Genomic DNA, 18,651 nt, shown 5'->3' on the forward strand with positions numbered 1-18,651 from the left:
CCGAGATAGCTACTCTAGAGGACCAAAGGGTGGGAAAAGGGTGTCCTGAGGGTCCTTCTGGAGGAAAATTCCTGAGGAGGGAGCCAAGACCCTAAGGGCAGCAGCAATCTTCTGGTTAACTGCTCCCCCTTCACTGCTCTCCCTTCTTGGGGTTGGAAGAGCCAGGAGCAATAGGGAATGCTGTGAGGGCTGCTGGGCAGCCCAGCAGACCTGGGGAGGGTGTTGAATGTCAGCTGCTTGAAGAGAGGTTCATAGTGCTGGCACTGAGGCCCCGGGAGGCCTGAAACAGAAAACATCACCCCATCAGTCCAGGAACTCAGCCTCCCAAAAACTGTGGCCTAGAATGGAGCCAGCTCGTGGCTGCAGTCTACCCCTGAGCCTAGGAGCGAGCCTGTAATCTCAACAAACTCTAGGGCTTTGTTTAGCGTTTGCTAGGATTTTCTAGAAGGCCACAATCTGGTAGAGAAAATAACCTGGAAGAGCCACGTGAATATTGGCAAATACTTTGAATATGTTGATATAAGTAGCCATTTCATATTAAGATGTCATCACTGTTTCCTTAAATGGAGATGATTTAATATTTTACCCCTTCAAATCTGAGTCCCCAGAGTGAAGAATATAGTGACTGCATGAGGAAGAGCAATTAGTATCCCCCAAATCATTCTTGAATTATTCATAACTGCAAAGCAACAGTTTAGAGAACATCAATGTCTATCCCCCTCAGTCTCTGGTGAATCCTCTCAGCCCCCACACCTCTGTTCTGTACCCCAGCTCTTGTATGCATAAATAAATAAATATTTTAAAAAAAAAGAAATTGAACTTGCATCTCTAATTTTAAGTGCGTTTTCTGAGATATCATATAAAACAAAATCCAGAGTACTACTCAGTGGCTACCCCTTCTCACCCACCAACTCACAAGCACTGCTCTCACCTGGAGGGGGGCGGCATCAGGTTGGTTCAGATAGCTTAAGGAGGCTGCCCGCTTCATATTGCTGCTACATTGGAGAAAGAAAAAATTGAGGCCTCATTCTTCCCCTTGAGAGGCTCTAAAGCGGTGAGACTCTAAGGCCTTGCCACAGGAAATCGAATTACTGCCTCCCTACCATTTAACACCACCCCCTACTTACCACACATATTCTCTCTCTCTCTCTCTCTCTCTCTCTCTCTCACACACACACACACACACACACACACACACACACAGAGTTACCAACACCTCCTTGGGTATCTTTATCCCTACCCTGGAGCACCCGCTGTTCCCAAGCCCTCTCTCAATGGTCATTCCTATGTTTCTCTCCAAGATACTTTCTCCCCCAGAGATGAGGGGCCAAGAGGAGTTGGCGGCAGGTGCTTATTTGACTGCCTTGCCATATCTCAGTCTTACTGTGTACCTGGAAGACCGAGGCTCTGTTCCCTGGAGTTTCCTCACTAGGAGTTCACTGCTTCTCCGAAACACATCCCGGATCTTGCCCAGAGAGCCACTCCTCTGCAGGGTCCCACTGCCATCCTGGTGGAGAGGGATGGGGAACAGAAGCTAAGGGGAACCCACACAGACTGGCTTCTAAATCTACTCTTGCCATTTCTCCTGCATACATTCCCCCTTCCTCCCAAAGCCTAGTGAGAACAAGAGCCCTGTCAAAAGCTGCTGGCAGAGACACCCCTGAGCAGATGGGCTAACTGAACTTAAGGGGTAGGGGCATGTCTTTGAATCCTACATGGACAAGCTCACAGTCTCTCACCACCAGTAGCAGGAGGGGCAATGATCCGACTTACCCCTGACCACTCCACAGCCACAGAGGCATCTTCACCTCCCTCGAATTTCACGCTGCCCCCAGGGCCCTCCTGGGAGGCTCTTCCACCATCACCCTCCCCAAGCAGCTCTGCCACCTTGGTCTGGCTAATGGGATCAGTGCCCTGGAAGGAAAAGGAAGAAGCTAGGACTTTCCATTACTTAATTGCTCAGAATGGGGCTTCCGAACTTTTTTTCACCATCACCTACAGTACGGAAAATGTTTTTCCTTGTGACGTCCCACAACACACATACTGGACTCACACTCACCTTTTCTATTGGCAGTACAGCCCTGTGTATAGATATATACATACAGTTATATACATGGCCCACAATGGATTGATTTCCCAACCACTAGTTAGTCAAGACCCACAATTTGAGAAACTCTTATTTTAGGGTTCCCCTCAACCTCAAACCCCTCATCCATATCACCCAGCCTCTCCTGAGTGAATTCTTCAAAGGTTGGTGTGAGAAAATTAGCCCAATTTAGGGCCTCCCCGGTGGCACAAAGATTTAAGTCTCAGTACTATGTAGGTATTGGCAGCCTCTGCAGCAAGAGTTCGCTCTCCAGCCAGGCAGCTGACCCACATGGCACAGCAGACCTCTCCTGCCTCATTGGCTGCTCCCCTCAGTGGTGTACCTCAGTTAATCTGCCTATTCTGCTCTCTACCCTGTCTCTGGTGAATCCTCTCACCACCACCACCACCGCGACCCCGCACATCTGGCCTACACCCAAGCTCGCATGTGCATAAATAAATAAAATAAATCTTTAAAAAAAATTTACAAAAGAAAATTGGTCCAATTTCATGAAGTGAACTTTGAATTTGGAGTCATGACCACAAAAGGCGGGTGAGGAGTAAGAACATGATTAAAAACAACCACAACCACTAGAGGGCCTCGCCATCCTCTCCCCATCTTTCTCCTCATCCTCTCCTCTTTGAACACTCAAAGGAAGCCTTGGTGGTCTTCAACCTCCAAGTGCAGGCCTTCCCGAGGCACCATCTTCCCTCCTGATTGCTGACCTGTTTCCGGGAGCGCAAGGCACATTCCTCCAGGGTCTCCGCTGCCTCCAGTTTTCCCTGGCGTCTGTACAGAGCACCTAGGTTTCTCAGAGTGGTGTTCACTGTGGGACTGTGGGGGGGAGAGACCAGGACACGACGAGAGAACAAATTCAGAAAAGACAAGAAAGAGAGGAAGCAGAGTTAAGGCCAAGTGAAGGTCAAAGGGAAGAAGAAGGGCCTTCCTGGTGGCCTAACGGTTAAGTCTCAGAGCTATCACCCCTACACGCTGGCCAGAGCGCTACCCACACATGGCGCAGCAGACCTCTCCTGTCTCGCCCACTGCTCCCCTCAACAATGTATTTCAGTCAATCCACCTGTTCTGCTCCCCACTTTGTCTCTGCTGAATCCTCTTACCCCCTGCATCTCTGGCCTACACTCCAGTTCTTCTAAGCCAAAATAAATAAATCTTTTTTAAAAGAAAGGGAAGAGGGGCCTCCCTGATGTCGCAAGGGGTTAAGTGTCAGCACTATGAAGCTATCCACAACTACTCAGCACGAGTTTGATTCCCGGCCAGGGAGGTGACCCACATGGCACAGCAGACCTCTCCTGTCTCACCCACTGCTCCCCTCAACAGTGTATTTCAGTCAATCTGCCTGTTCTGTCTCTGGTGAATCCTCTCACCCCCCCCAAACCTCTGGCCTGTACCCCAGCTCTTGTATGCATAAATAAATAAATCTTTTTTTTTTAAAAAAGGAGGGAAGAAGGAAATAGGCCCAGGGGGCTTGGATGGAGGGCACCACTGGCAGCTCACCTGCTCACTTTGCAGGCCTTGTACCAGCCTCCATACTCAGCATAGGGGGTGACGCCCTCACGATGCCTGCTCTGCAGGAGGACAGAGGGTAAGGGGAAGCCAGAAATGAGAGTAAAGAGAAGCTGGGGCACAGGCTGGCAGGGGGTTAGGGTATAGACTGGGTAAGCACCATGCATCTGGGACTGGTGCCCGAGTGGGAAGTAAGGAGCTGGGCTATCACAAGGAGTAAGACAGAGGCCCTGGTTCCCCAGGCAGGGAGCCCCACTCACTTTGCTCATTTCCTCCCGCTCCTCTGCATGCATCCAGATGGGCTTGTGGTCATCTGAGGGTGATATAACAGGTGGTGAGGTTAGAGAAAGGAGCTGGACAGTATCGGGGGAGCCAGAGAACAGAGCTGGATGAATTAAAGGGTTCTTACTCCCCCTGGGAATCACTGTGGACTAAACCCCCTCCCACCTTTGAACGACATTTCTTTTCCTCCCTATAGTTCCTTCCCCAGCCCTTATCACTCACCATCCACAGACCCAAACTCCTGCACATGGGCACGGGTCAGGATCTCTTTGTAGAGTGTTTCAGCCTCAGCATATTTGCCCTGTTTCAGGTAACAGGAAGCCTGGGGGCAAGAAGGCAAAAAGGAGCAAGAGATGAAGACAGGGACTGGGCCAGCTCAGAGATTTCTACTTCTTGGTCTCTTTATCACTTTCGCCAGAGCTGCTACTCCTAACTCTTCTCCTAGCTACATGGTCAAAGGCATTCCCATTCCATTCTACTCACAACAGGCTACCACTGAATGAGATACATCCCTCACCCACAAAGGCAGCCCCCGAGATGGGCGCAAAGTGAGGTTAATGTACCAGACTGTGATGCCTCCAGATGCCAGGACCCGATGGCCTTCCCCTTCCCCTCCTCCTGCCCACTTGCCCTTCCTCCCTTACCAGGTTATTCTTGGTCCGGGCTACATTAGGGTTGTCAGGCCCCAGCTGCCCTTCGTAGATGGCCAGTGCCCGCCTATAATAACGTTCCACAGCCTCATATTTGCCTTGGTTTTGGCACAACAGGGCCAGATTGTTCAGCTGCTTTGCCACATCTGGGTGGTCAGTGCCCAGGACCTGAAGGGGGGCAAAAGAAGGATGATGTCTATGACTATGAGTGTGTGTGGCACTGGCTTGCGTGAACACACACATGTGGGGAGCAGGGGGAAGGAATGACAAAAGGGGAAATAAGGCAGACATAGTGGGGGTGAGGAAAAAAATGTGAGGAAAGCGGACAGACCTGAAGAGAGGTGGCAGAGGGGTCAGAGCATCAGGGAAGAATGGAGAGAGGGCCCAGGCACCTTTTCTCGAATCTCCAATGCCCGTTGGCACAGTGGCTCTGCCTCCTTGTATTTGCCTCTCTTGCCATAGAGCACAGCCAGATTGTTGAGTGTGGCGGCCACCTAGGAAGACAAGCCTGTCCCCATCAGACGCTGGTGCTGCAAAGGACCTGGGGAATCAGAGTCCTCCACAGCACAGCAAGGCCACTCACTGCAATGCCAAGAGAAATGGGTTGTCTATCCTAGCCAGAGGCTTGGGAGGGGAAACTACTGAGTAGGATAGCTCTGAGGTTCTCTGTGGGGGGATGGTATCGCCCTCTAGGGGAATTTTAGACATTTTGGGAAGCACTTTTTTTAAGTTGCTATTCAAGATTAGGGGCACCATTAACCTTTGGGAAAGCAAGGACCTCACAGATGTTCTGCCAGCTTCTGCATGTGTTGGCAGACATCCCAACACTGGATGTAAGCTCTGATGCCTAGTGGGATATGAAGACAGGAGTCAGGCTTTCTAAGGTACATCATTCCTGCCTATCAGAGGTCATAACACAGGGAATTATTTTTACACAATGAGTTCATTTTCCAAAATATCTTCTTCTCATTTTGTCTACTTTGAAAATCTATCCATTGTCTTGGCAAGCCACCCTACTTAGGTTATTGCTTTCTCTTTTCACTCCAAATCAACCTGGTCTGTCAAAACTTCTCTCCTTTTTTTTCCTTTTTTTATCGTTACTTATTCTAACCCTGGATTTTCTTTTTTTTGTTTTTTTTTTTTAAAAAAGATTTATTTATTTATGCATACAAGAACTGGGGTACAGGCCAGAGGTGTGGGGGACGGTGAGCAGATTCACCAGAGAGAGTGGGGAGCAGAACAGACAGATCTACTGAAATACACTGCTGAGGGGAGCAGCCGGCGAGACAGGAGAGGTCTGCTGCGCCATGTGGGTAGCTCCCTGGCTGGGGATCAAACTCAAACTTATGCTACATTGGCTGGCAACAGCTGGATAGTGCTGTGTCTTTAACCTCTGTGCCACCAGGGAGGCCCTTTTCTAGCACTTCTTAACACAGAACAGCTGATTAGTCTTATTTCTCCTAAATCTAAAGTTATTTATCATACAGCAGATGTTGTATCCAGTACATCTACTTTCTAGCATAGATGTATTGGATATAACTGTTACTGTATCGTATTTTTACTTGATTATAATGTATTATATATTATTATAATTTATTTTCTTTATTTCTCTTATATTAATAGGTTATTATTCACCTTTCTGGGAAATTTCATAGATAGGTAGGTTTCACTATTTATAAATTAAATTCATAATATACAAATGTTAACTATAAGGAGCTACTGGGTCTCAGCACGTTCAACCACTGGCCTTGGGAGACAAATGCCTGCAAGAAAGGAATCCTCATGCCTCCTTCCTGAGCACCCCTAGTAGGCAGGCTGGTGGCAGCAGAGGGACAAACTGAGAGAAATCAAAAGCGCACAGGAGAACAGGGAATACTGACAGCAGGGTGGTCCCGGCCCAGGGTGCTCTCCCGGATGTTGAGGGCATCATTCAGCAGGTGGGCAGCTTCCTTATACTTATTCTGGTCCCTGCAAAAGGACAAAAGTGACAAAGAGTTACCCTAAAACCTGTCCTCCAAGCCATCTCATTCTCTCCTTCCTTTTGGGATGACCAAGGAGACAGGAAGCCTGGTGTGAACAGCCCACCTGCATAGTTGCACCTGGGCACAGAACATGGCCAAGCCAGGAGGAGGCTGCTAGTTATAGGGTGCAAGAGACAGAAAGAGACCCCATCCAGAGGAGAGGCTCCTGATGCAAATAGGCTGCGATAAGTATTCTCTGAGGTCAAGGGCACAGCTATGGAGAGAATGAGAAAGCCCCAAGTGGGGTATACGTGGAAGGTCCAGGAGGCTAAGAGGGAACCTGTGGAGAGGAGGAATGGGAGGCAAAGGCAGATCAAGGCGGGAATGTGGAGACAAGGAGACAAGCAGTACTCACCGATATACCAAGGCCAGGATGTTGAGCATCGTCGCAACATCAGGGTGGCCACGGCCAGATGTGCGCTCCAGGTCCTCCAGCGCCTGCTTGCAGAGTGGCACGGCAACCTCATAGCGACCCTGGGCTGCATACTGGATCACCAAGTTGTGCAGTGTCCGCAATCTTGCTGGAATCTCATATCCACTGTGTTGGGCACCCTGGCCACGGGACACTAAACCATCCCAGAAAATGAACAGGAAACTTTCAGGGGAGTCCTCCTTTTACCTCTGTTGTCTGGCCTCCCCCTGCTTTGTTCCCTGCCTGTGCCTGCCCCCTACCAGCCTCACTCAAGATATGCCTCAATAGCTATTCTTTTGTCTGCTTTCTTGCACCTGTACACATAGTTCATTCAATGATATTCATTCATTAAACAAACATTTACTCAATAAGCATAAGCCAGGGGCTGTGCCAGGGATACAAAGATAAGAAAGACTTAGTTCTTTGCCCTAAGGAGTTCGTGTTCTTCCACTTCAGGGTCATTCTCCCACCTGACTGAATACTTAACCTGGCAAGGACCTGTGTCATTCCTACCTCCCTAGCAGTGCCTAACAATATAGGTATTTAGTAAATGTTGATGAACAAAGGGAAGGCTGAGGAAAGCAAAGTCCCTGTCCCATTTGCAGAGGCAGTGGATGGAGCACATCCAGTGTACAGGGTGGGCCACAGCCTCCCACCGCACCCTCCAGCACCAATGTGAAACTCACAGCCGTTGCTGGGGTCCTCTTCTTCCTCGTTGGGGAAGAGATCATCCAGGGAATCCTTCGTGGCATCACCCTCCTTCTCCTCCTGGAAGGGAAGTAGCAGCATGTCTGGGCCAAGATAGCTCCAGGAGGTTCTTTAAGGCTGCTCTAAACTGTGAAGTCACTGATAGGTGGGGCCAAGGAGAAGACCTTGTTCATGTCCCTCATGGCCCTGGGAAGACCAGCATCTGTCTGACCAAGCTCAGGCCCCTCTTGTTTGTAAAAACCAGAACTGCTTCAGCCAAAATCTCATAACTTACCTTTCCTTCCAATCTAGTTTCCTTTCTAAGCACCCTCAATCTCCAGCCTCCACCTTTCTGCTCCTCAACTCTTATAATTATAGCCCTCTGCCAATCCCTATGTGTTTACAGTGATTATATGTCTGTCCTGTCTCTCCTGAGGGTTGGGAGTGTGTCTGATCTTATTGACACATACCCAAAGTGTTTAACTCAGCCTGTCCCCATCATGTGCCATTGCTCACTCTGGGGTAAGTGCCCTACCCTCACTGTCTAACCTCCTTCCATGTCAGGAAAATTTGCTTTGCCCGACCAGGCACTGCAGCCTTGTACAAACACCCCCCAACCCCTCTGTCCAGCTTCACCAATGTGTCCCATGTAAATCTACCTTCTTTCCCTTTCCAGCCTCATCTGTGACAACCCCTCTCCTGAGTCTAGAAGCCTCTTCCTCTCCTTCATCATTCATTAAAATCCATCCCAACTCCTAATTCATTGAAATGAAAAAATCCTACCTGGACACCACCTCTTCAGTGACTCTTTCTCAGACCACTCTAGCCCCCAGGAACCCATCTCTCTGGAATTCCACCCACATTGGCAGAACCACTTATCCAGACTGAACCCTTGCTGCTTTGCCTTGTCACAAAGGGTGCTTATGTATAAGCCTTGGCCCTATAGGTATTATAAACTTAGAAGGCAGGAACTCTTTTTATATATTTCTGAAGATTTTATTCATTTATTTTTACATAGAAAACTGGGGTACAGTTCGGAGGTGTGGGGGGGTGAAAGGACTCACCAAAGTCAGAGTGGGGAGCAGAGAAGGCGGATTTACTGAAATACACTGCTAAGGGGAACAGCGGGCGAGACAGAGAGGTCTGCTGTGCCATACTTGTGTACATGGGTTAGCTCCCTGGCCAGGGATTGAATTCAGGCCATTGAGGTGGGCCTTCAGGTGAAAGTCCTGAGACTTAACCCCTAGGCCACTAAGGAGGCCTGACAGGAATTCTTTTATGGTTCTTTATAGCACCCCTAAACATATCTTCTTGCTCCAAGGCGTAGAGATGTATAAGTGTGTGTTAAGTGAGGGTTAACTTTCACACATTTTGAGAGCAAATCTTAGAAGGCCTTGCTCAACTAGGCTATGCTTCCCTAATTATAGCACTTAGGATCCTGAATTGTCCAGGTGCTTATCTGTCTTGCCCTCACAAACCTGTAATTGTGAGAGTAAGAACTCTGTCTGCCTTGTTCACTGTTACATACCCAGAGGAGTGTACAGAGCCTGGCATATATAGTAGTCATTTAATGAAACATTGACTGAATGAGTGAACACTGTTTTCCTATTGCTGTCATCTAGAGATGGTATCAAGACCTAAATTCTGCCAGACGGGGTTAAGTTAGACAGCACTGCTGGCCCCTGTTGCTGATGGAGCAGTTGCCCCCATGTTTTGAGTGTTGCCCCCAGCTGTGCCCTGCCAGCACCCCAGCTAGCCTACACAAACTTACTGCCGTGTGTCCATCCTCATCATATTGCCGCAGCTGTCCCAGGAACTCCAGGTGCTTCTTTTCCTCCTCCAGCTGAGCCACGGCCTGTTCACTGCGCTGCAGCCGTTGCTGTGTACCTGCCAGCTCATCCCGAAGCCACTGGTTTTCCTGACACAGCCGTCGCACCTGAGCTCGCAGTTTCTGTTTCTCCGACTCCACTGTGCTTAGGTGGCTGGCTAAAGCCAGCATCACCTAGGTGGGGGTACATTCTGTGAATGCCAGACTCTGAATAGAAGTATTCAGGGAGAGGTGGGAGGGGAGCCCGGTAAAACTGCAGTAAGATTGGCAGTGGCCGGGTGGTGGGGTTGGATAGCAATGACTCTACCTTCAAAATAGACCCTGAACCCTATTTCTTACCACCTCCATTGCCACCACTGTGGGTCAAGCCACATTAATTCCTACCTGGATTCCTGCAATAGCCTCTTCACTGGCCTCCCTGCTTTTTTTTTTAAAGATTTATTTTATTATGCATACAAGAACTGGGGTACAAGTCAGAGGTGCGGGGGGTGTGTGTGAGAGGATTCACCAGAGACAGTGGGGAACAGAACAGGCAGATTGACTGAAATACACTGCTGAGGGGAACAGCGGGCGAGTCAGGAGAGGTCTGCTGTGCCATGTGGGTTGCTCCCTCGCCGGGAGGCGAACTTCTAATACAGTGGCTGCAGACAGCTTCATAGGATGCGTCTTAAGCCCCTGCGCCACCAGGGAGGCCCTGGCCTCCTTGCTTTTGCCCTTGTTCCCTTAGAGTCTATTCTCAACCTAGCAGCCAGATGAGCCTTTTAAAATATTAAGTTAAACCATATCACTCCTCCGCTCAAAACACTCCAGTAGGGCCTCCCTGGTGGCGCAGCGGTTGAGCGCTGGGTTGCGAAGCTGCCCGCGGCCTCTGCGGCGCCAGTTTGATCCCCGGCTGCTCCCCGGCTACCAGAGGAGGGTTCCACATGGCGCGCAGACCTCTCCTGCCGCCCGCTGCTCCCCTCAGCAGTGTGCTTCAGTCCTTCTGCCTGCTCTGCTCCCCGCTCTGGCTCTGGTGAATTCTCTCACCCTCCCGCATTTCTGACTGTACCCAGTGCTTGTATAAACAAAACAAACAAACAAATAAAATAATAAATAAATAAATAAAACATGCCTCTATAAAAAAAAAAAAAAAAAAACTCCAGTAACTTCCATCTCATTCAAAGCAAAAGCAAAGTCCTCAGGATGGATGGCTTTTAAGTTCCGCTTGACCTGTTCCCCGCCCCCCAGTCCTACTGCCTCTCCAAGGTAGAAAGCATTTTCTACCTTGCTTCCCCTCATTCATTCTACTGCAGTCTCACTAGACCCTCATTGAACTCACTGCAAGGCTCTAGGTTGTCCTTGCCACTTGCTCTGCTAAGGATGCTCTTTTCCCATTTATTCCCTAACCCCCTTCCCTGCTTTATTTTTATGCTTGGCAATGATCATGCTGTCACTACTTACTTATTTGTGTATTATCTGCCTAAAATTTAGTCAAATTTTTGACTATTGTGCTCAGTGAGGTATCTCAAATGCCTGGCACATAGTAGGGAATTTAATACATTTTTGCTGAATGAATTCAACAATCTAAGACAAGGGCCTCCATATCTCTAATCAGACAACAGTTTATCTACACTGGGTCACTTGTCATTACCTCCTCTCTCTTACCTGAGCCTCACTCAGCCCCAGTTCGATGTTTTCCATGGAACGACGCAGTTGTCGGGCCTTCTCATGCACCAGACCTTCTTCATGGCCTCCCTGCTGCAGACACTCAATGGTTTGGGACAGGCTTTGCAGTACAGCCTGGTGTTCACTGTGTAGGGCCTCCAGCCCTTGGCTCACCAGCCGAGTGCTTCCCAGGATCTCCTCCTGGCTGAGGCGGTGTCCTGCAGGTTCATCCCGCTGCCCCAACACCAGGCCCGACATCCTGGTCAGGGGACCTTGACTGGGCTAGGGAGAAACAACAGAGCTCATTTGGCATAAAGAAAAGAAAAAGAGGCTGAGCACGCTGGTTACAGGATGGTGGGGATCCAAGCGAAGGAACAAGAGAGAGAGCATGTGCAACCCTGTGGTTAAATTGGAGAGAGAGTGACCACTATACTAAACACAATACGATACTAAACACAAAGTCAAGGATGTGGACAAAGAGAAAGGGAGGAGAACTGACTTGAGTAAGAATGACTGTAGAAGGAATGAAGATACTTAGAACTAGCAGAGGGATTTAGAACTTGGGAACAGAACAGAAAAGGAGTTGGAGAGCTTGGGTTACAAGAAGGAATCAAGAGATGAGAGCGCTGCAGGTACACAAGGGGTGTTTGGTGAGAGCTGTAAAGGCAATGGGGTTAAAGCAGACAGAAGATATACAAAAAGAGCAGAGATGTTGGTGGGGGGGTAGGAAGAGAGGGAAAATAAGAAAGACTTCATGGCAGGACCCACATGAAGGGATTCCAGAAGGCACATGGTCTTCAGGCACATCTATCAACCACTGAACTAAGCCAAACCCGGTCAGCTGTGCTTCTTTCCACATTAGCCGTCATACCTTACAACCCTGACCTCAGGCTGTCTTCCTACTTCCTCAAAAGGGCCTGTTTCTCATTTTTTAAGTCCTCTTACCTGTATACAGAGTACAGCCCTTGGCTACCCTGCTCAGGCAGGAGCCGAGAAGAAATTCTGCTCAGCGGCCAGAGACTCAAAAGGATGTGCCTTGCCCAAAGTCCAGAAGTCCAATGTTCCCACCTCTTCACTCACTTCACAGCCACCCAGAGGGCCTGGCCAGAGCCCCACCCAGGACAAACACCCTCCCTCCCTTGCCTACAGGTCTTCAAGACGACCCATGTCCCTCCTCTGCCTGAAACCAGCCTCCCAACCCAAGCCTGGGGAGCTATTTTCTCCTAAGAAAAGAGCGAGATTAGATCTGAGACTTGTGGCAAGGGGCGTGTCTGAGAAAGGGTAGGGAAAAAGAGCAGGTCACTCCAAGCCTAGTCATTTGCATAGCTTTGTCTGTCACAATCACCTACTAACAGGCTCTGAGAGGAGTCACTTTAGGGTGCCTCGAGGGCGCCTGATGAAGCAGGAAGAAAGGCAGGTCTGCGGAGCGGCTTCAGGGTCACAGGGAAATGCTGCGCTGGGAGTTGGTCTCCAGGCCTGGGGATGTGACTGAGGAGTGATCCAGGCTATCGACCAGCCCTGGGGCCCAGAGTGGGTAAAGACAGAGCTGGGCGACGCAGAAGAGGGGTGGGGGGCGCGGGTGAACTGCTGAGGTCCGCGTCGCCAAGGAGCTACAGGAGCCGGGCAATCCCGAGGTCACTGAGTCAGTCGGTAGCGCAGGGGCGGGGCGGTCTGTCTGTCTGTCTGTCTGATCACTGAGGGGCGGGAAGATTCGCTGGGGGCGGAGTTTTTAGTCTGTTTAGAGTTGGGTAAGGTCGGTCGGAGGGAGTTTGTTCATCTTTCCGAGAACGCGGAATAAGAAGTAGCGGGACCTCAACCCTCAGCCCAAAAGTACAGTCAAACACTCACCCGCAGTCTCTGGGTCTGGCTACCGCCCTTGCCGGTACTGCCCCTTTAAATCCATCATGGCTGCCGCTCGAGGCAATTGTTTTGACGGCTCCGCGGGGCGGGGCCTATGGTCCAGTCACGCGACCTTGTAGAAGTCCGAGGATTGGCTCTGGTCTAGCGAAAGGCAGAAAGGAGGTGTGGCTCCAGCTGCTTTCGGATTCTCGGCCCGCCTCCTTAACGTAGGAGAGAGCGACGGTGTTTGCAACCGTTAGCGTCATCCGTCAGCGCCGGGAGACCTGGCTGAAGGTAATGGTGGCCTGCTGAGCCCCGTGGAGCCTGGCCACCTTCATGGCCCTGCGGGCACTAACCCGCGCTCTGGGTTCCCTGAGCCTGACGCCCCCGGCCGCTGTTCCAAGCCAGAGCCTGTTCCCGGGCTCCCAGGTAATTCACTTTACCCGGGAATGAGGCTGTTTCCTTCCGGTGCGCCGAGAGGGGACACCCTGAGATGGGAGGCGGGGAATGTCAGCCTGGTGAGAACTCACGCTGGCCGGTGACCTCGAATAAGTCACTCTCAGCCTTGGCTTTCAGTTTTGTAAGTGTTGCTGTTTCTTCGGACCTCGGGATTCTTCGGATGAGATATTAGAGGTGAAAGTGACTTACAGAACACCGGTTGTACAGTTTCAGTAATAACTGATATTCATTGAATACCTATCCTAAGTCAAGTATAAGTTATAGACGTCTTAAATAAGTGAACTCCTTTTAATCACTCGTAAGAATTGTTATTCCCACTTTACATATGCGAAAATGGATAAACGGGGCAAGATCATACACCAGCTATTGGGAATTAAGGAGTCTGGGCTCTTAACCATTAAGGATAAGTTATTGCTGAAATTACAGAATGTAAGGCTACAGACCATGAATAAAAGCCTAAAATGAAGTATCACAAGGTCCCTAGTGGGCAATTGGTGAGACACAGAAAAGAGAAGTTGTAAATCTTGCTTCTCTGGGGCTAATGGTAGAAGATTGGCAGATGCATACTTAAAATTCCAAAGCAGGGCCTCCCCGGTGGCGCAGCGGTTGAGCGCTGGGTTGCGAAGCTGCCTGCGGCCTCTGCGGCGCCGGTTCGATCCCCGGCTGCTCCCCGGCCACCGGAGGAGGATCCCACATGGTGCGCAGACCTCTCCTGCCACCCGCTGCTCCCCTCAGCAGTGTACTTCAGTCCCTCTGCCTGCTCTGCTCCCCACTCTGGCTCTGGTGAATTCTCTCACCCTCCCGCGCTTCTGACTGTACCCAGTGCATGTATAAATAAAACAAACAAACAAATATAATAAATAAATAAAAACATGCCTCTATAAAAAAAAAAAAATTCCAAAGCAACCTGCTCTGTGAAATGCTTGAATACAGTGGGGACCCGGACAGAAATGATCCCTCTCCTCCACACATATCTGAAAAACTCCCAGAAGCATAATGTAGATGGTTGGTGTTGATGGTGGTACATGGATGTGTAGAAGTTACCTACTCTACAAAAGGAAGTTGTTTAGGAAAAGTTCTCTGGAGAAGGGGAGCTTTGAGTAAGATTTGAAGGAGATGCACCAGTGCAGAACATTCCATTGAAGAAATACTTCAGAGGTGAGTGAGAGGAGAGGTAATCAACACATACACCTGGATAAACATTCTGCGCTGCTATTTGTGCAAGCTGTGACAGGTGTTTTTGGACAGCTGGTTTGACACTTGAAGGAAGAAGTGAGCTATAATCTAAACTTCATCTGTGTCCTCTTCCTTTGTTCTCTGATGCTTCTTTAATAAGCTTTCAAGCGAAGGAGTTTTCTGTTTATCTCTAGGTAACAAATAATGCCGTCCTCCAGCTGCCCTTTGCCTCGATGTTGCTCCCCTGCCGCCCATTCCTTACATCTGTGGCTCTTAGTGCCAACCTCGGGTCCTGGAAGAGTCGTACCAAGTATACGGTTACACCAGTGAAGATGAGGAAATCTGGGGGTCGAGACCATACAGGTGGGAGCAAGAGAAATTAAGTAATAAAGGAGGAACACTGTAGAACCCAAGATCTGTATATTATTATACTTAACACATTGTAAGGCAGAGAAATATAAGTTAAAAGCAGTTAGTAGACTTCTGCATGTAGTATGTGTGTAAGCCCGAGTAGAATATAAAGCAATAGGCAAGTGGTCTGTGTGCCAATGACAATCTAGGTAGTTGAAATACCTGGCCACATACAGGAAGTATCATGATATTTTTCTTCAAACCTTCAAAGGTTACAGAAGGTTATAGAAGTTGAAATTGAGTACTATTGGGCCTCCCCGGTGGCGCAGCAGTTGAGCGCTGGGTTGTGAAGCTGCCCGCAGCCTCTGTAGCGCCAGTTCAATCCCCAGCTGCTGCCCAGCCACCAGAGGAGGGTCCCACATGGCGCGCAGACCTCTCCTGCTGCCTGCTGCTCCCCTCAGCCTGCTCTGTTCCCCGCTCTGGCTCTGGTGAATTCTCTTACCTTCCCGCGCTTCTGACTGTACCCAGTGCTTGTATAAATAAATAAATCTACAAAAAAAAAGGAAAGGAAAAAATTGAGTACTATTTACTTGAAATTTTGCACTATTACTAAATTGGTAATTTGAAGAGATTTTTATCTGGAAGTTACAGTTCCATAATCATATAATTGTTTTTGCAAAGCATTCTATAGGTGTTTTCCTATCCCCACTTACCTGTTGCTGTTCTAATTTTTTTTTTTTTTGTTTGTGTGTCATAATGTGGGAAGCACTGCCCTCTGCCCAGGGCAGACCTGTTCCCATTGCTGGAAGCTGATTCATCTGATTCACTGTCCTGACCACAGGCCGAATCCGAGTGCATGGTATTGGTGGGGGCCACAAGCAACGTTATCGCATGATTGACTTTCTGCGTTTCCGGCCTGAGGAGGAAACCAAGCCAGGACCCTTTGAGGAGAAGGTCATCATCGTCCGTTATGATCCCTGTAGGCAAGTTTGGGATATGCGGTGATGATGTGTGCCTAAATAACTGCTCTGTGACTTTTCAAAAGATGTGAGATACCTAGATGGTTTGCTCACCTGTCTCTCACTTTGACTAGGTCGGCAGACATAGCTCTGGTTGCTGGGGGCAAACGGAAACGCTGGATCATTGCCACAGAAAACATGCAGGCTGGAGATATAATCCTGAACTCTGATCAGATAGGTCGAATGGCAGGTGATACATGGCCACCTGATGTGGGGGGCAGGGGTGCTGGGAGGCGCCAAGGGTTTTGGTGCTGATGAAATTCTGTCTTCTAGTTGCTGCCCGGGAAGGGGATGCACATCCTCTTGGGGCCTTGCCTGTGGGGACACTTATCAACAATGTGGAGAGTGAGCCAGGCCGGGGGGCCCAGTATATCCGAGCCGCAGGTATGAAGAAAGGAGGAACTTGGGGCTCTTACAGTGTGGAAGGTAAAGGGAATCTGAGGTCACAATTCCCTGAACCCATGGGTCAACAAGGAAAACGAAGATGAAGAAGTGCTTGTGTTTTGACCTAAAACTTAACATGCACCTGCTTCAGTGTATCTTTTCCTAAATGGCAAAGCAAGAATAGTGGGGAGGTGGAAGAGTTGTTAATATCCTGCTGTGAATTCCCCTACCACTTCCTCCTCTGTGGAGAGTGCAAAGCTGCTTTTCCCTTCCCCCAGGAACCTGTGGTGTGCTGCTCCGGAAGGTGAATGGGACAGCCATCATCCAGCTACCTTCTAAGAGGCAGATGCAGGTGTGTGGGTGGGGAGGGATCTGCAGAGGAGAAATTTTGGGAATGTTCCTTCCTGGGCAGGATAGCTCCCAGGTATTTTGTGTTACAAAGTTCCTTAGTTGGATCTGTGTAACTAGGCATGCCTTGTGAGGCTGGTACCATAAGGAATAGTGGGAAGGAAGTGTGTCCTTTCAACTACTATGGATCCTACTCTCAGGTTCAGTTTTTTTTTTTTTTGTTCGTTTGTTTGTTTTTAAGATTTATTTATGCATACAAGAGCTAGGGTACAGGCCAGAGATGGGGGGGAGGACTCACCAGAGACAGAGCGGGGAACACAACAGGCAGACTGACTGAAATACACTCCTGAGGGGAGCCTCAGGCGAGACAGGAGAGGTCTGCCGCGCCATGTGGGTTTCTCTCTGGCTCAACCCCCTGCACCACCAGGGAGGCCCCAGGTTCAATTAAGTTATGCTTCCCCCCTGTCCTGTCCCTTCTTTCAAGGAGTGTAGAAGCCTCCCAAGAGTCCATAGCTTCAGCATTGTCAGCCTTACCCCCCCAAAGTGCATTCTCTGTCTGCTTTCTTTGTCAGGTGCTGGAAACCTGCACAGCAATAGTGGGACGAGTATCCAACGTTGATCATAATAAACGAGTCATTGGCAAGGCCGGGCGGAATCGCTGGCTGGGCAAGAGACCTTCCAGTGGACTATGGCATCGCAAAGGGGGCTGGGCAGGCCGAAAGATTCGACCACTGCCCCCCATGAAGAGTTATGTGAATCTTCCCACAGCTGCTGCCCAAAGCTGATGTCTGGACTTTAATAAAATGACCCCCTATTTTATCGGTTACTGTTTTGGCGGGGAGCGGGAAGGTACATACTGCACCCGGTAAAGGAAAGGCACAAACAAGTGTGGGTAAGAAGCAAGGAAAGAATTCGGAGCAAAGACTGAGACTACACCCCCTCATTTGCAGCCATCCTCCTGGCCTCAGCTCCTTTATATGGAATGGGGGAGGGGGTGCCGGGACGATAAATGACCTCCAAGGTCTTTTCCAGTCCTGACTTTGGGAACCCGGGAAGGCACTTCCGGTGGCAGGAGGGAGGATGAAAAGGAAGAGGAAAGGGCGGCACGAAGGAGGAGGTGCTGAGCGTTGCCGAGGTGGCACGGGCGGCTCCGCCCCGGCGCTCTCCGAGGGCCCCTAGCTTTCCGCTGGGTCTGGCGGAAATGAGCTGCAGCTGCAGGCGGGCGGCGGAGCCCGCCGAGCTGGGCTGGGCTGGCAGCGTCCTCGGGGGCTGGGACCGAATTCCGCCCCGCCCCGGCCCGCCCCGGCGCGCGAGCAGGGCAGGCGGTGACAGAGGCCCAGCCCCTGAGCGCTCAGCGCCGCGCGCCACGCCCCCTGCCTGCCCTCCCGTCCCGCAGAGGCACGCCCCCGCCCGCCTCTCCTCCTCGACCCCTTCGGGGGGCCCAGGCGGGGCCCAAATCTCCGCCAGCGCCGCCGCCATCGCCTGCGCCACGTCCCTAGCCCTGCGAAGGACAGGCCTCGCGCCAGGACCCCCGTCGACTTCTGAGGTGGCCAGAGCCCCGCCGCGGCCCCCTGCCCCTACCCTGGGCTTTCCTCCGTCTGCTCGCCCATCGAGCCCCGCGGCCCCCCATTCCACCATGACTTGGGATTCTGGTTTATCCGGCCTACCCTCCGACCCCATCTTGTCGCGCGTGCCCCAGCTTTTCGGGATTTTGAGCCCCTGTCACCAAGCCTCGCACCCTTCCTTCACCCATCCGGTCTCCTGTGCACCCTGTCCTGGGCCTCGCGTCCCCCCATCGGCTTTGCCACTCCGGGCCTCCAGTCATCCGCTCCTCCAGCCCCTCCTCCAAGCCCATCGCTCCATACACCCTCATTTCACCGTCAATTTTCTGGGTCTCTTAACCCTGCGACTCACACTTATGTCCTTCCACTTTTGGAGGTA

General features: G+C 50.5%; 2 protein-coding genes across 4 annotated transcripts; one reads left to right on the top strand and one right to left on the bottom strand.

Moving 5' to 3' along the window:
• Positions 1-229: 229 nt before the first annotated feature.
• KLC4 (kinesin light chain 4) lies at positions 230-12,498 on the bottom strand (the record flags this gene model as incomplete). 3 transcript variants are annotated; one of them, XM_084228616.1, is made up of 16 exons in its annotated part: positions 230-280; positions 932-995; positions 1,392-1,507; positions 1,774-1,914; positions 2,812-2,920; positions 3,602-3,672; positions 3,871-3,923; positions 4,115-4,214; positions 4,537-4,710; positions 4,935-5,036; positions 6,423-6,510; positions 6,919-7,129; positions 7,662-7,743; positions 9,434-9,664; positions 11,135-11,411; positions 12,388-12,498. In XM_084228616.1, 16 exons carry the CDS (start codon positions 12,456-12,458, stop codon positions 230-232), a joined length of 1,941 nt encoding a protein of 646 aa, XP_084084742.1. The 3 variants fall into 3 exon arrangements, with proteins under 3 accessions (XP_084084742.1, XP_084084740.1, XP_084084741.1); XM_084228614.1 differs by lacking the exon at positions 12,388-12,498 and having other exon boundaries at positions 11,135-11,392; XM_084228615.1 differs by lacking the exons at positions 9,434-9,664; positions 12,388-12,498 and having other exon boundaries at positions 11,135-11,392.
• An 811-nt stretch (positions 12,499-13,309) lies between these two features.
• MRPL2 (mitochondrial ribosomal protein L2) lies at positions 13,310-17,495 on the top strand (the record flags this gene model as incomplete). Its single annotated transcript, XM_084256641.1, has 7 exons — positions 13,310-13,402; positions 14,803-14,971; positions 15,801-15,942; positions 16,053-16,168; positions 16,252-16,362; positions 16,641-16,714; positions 17,283-17,495. The coding sequence occupies 7 exons, from the start codon at positions 13,310-13,312 to the stop codon at positions 17,493-17,495; spliced, it is 918 nt and encodes a 305-aa protein (XP_084112767.1).
• Between the last annotated feature and the right edge of the window lie 1,156 nt (positions 17,496-18,651).

Source organism: Talpa europaea (assembly GCF_964194135.1).
Source record: "Talpa europaea genome assembly, chromosome: 2".
In the NCBI taxonomy this organism is placed as follows: domain Eukaryota; kingdom Metazoa; phylum Chordata; class Mammalia; order Eulipotyphla; family Talpidae; genus Talpa; species Talpa europaea.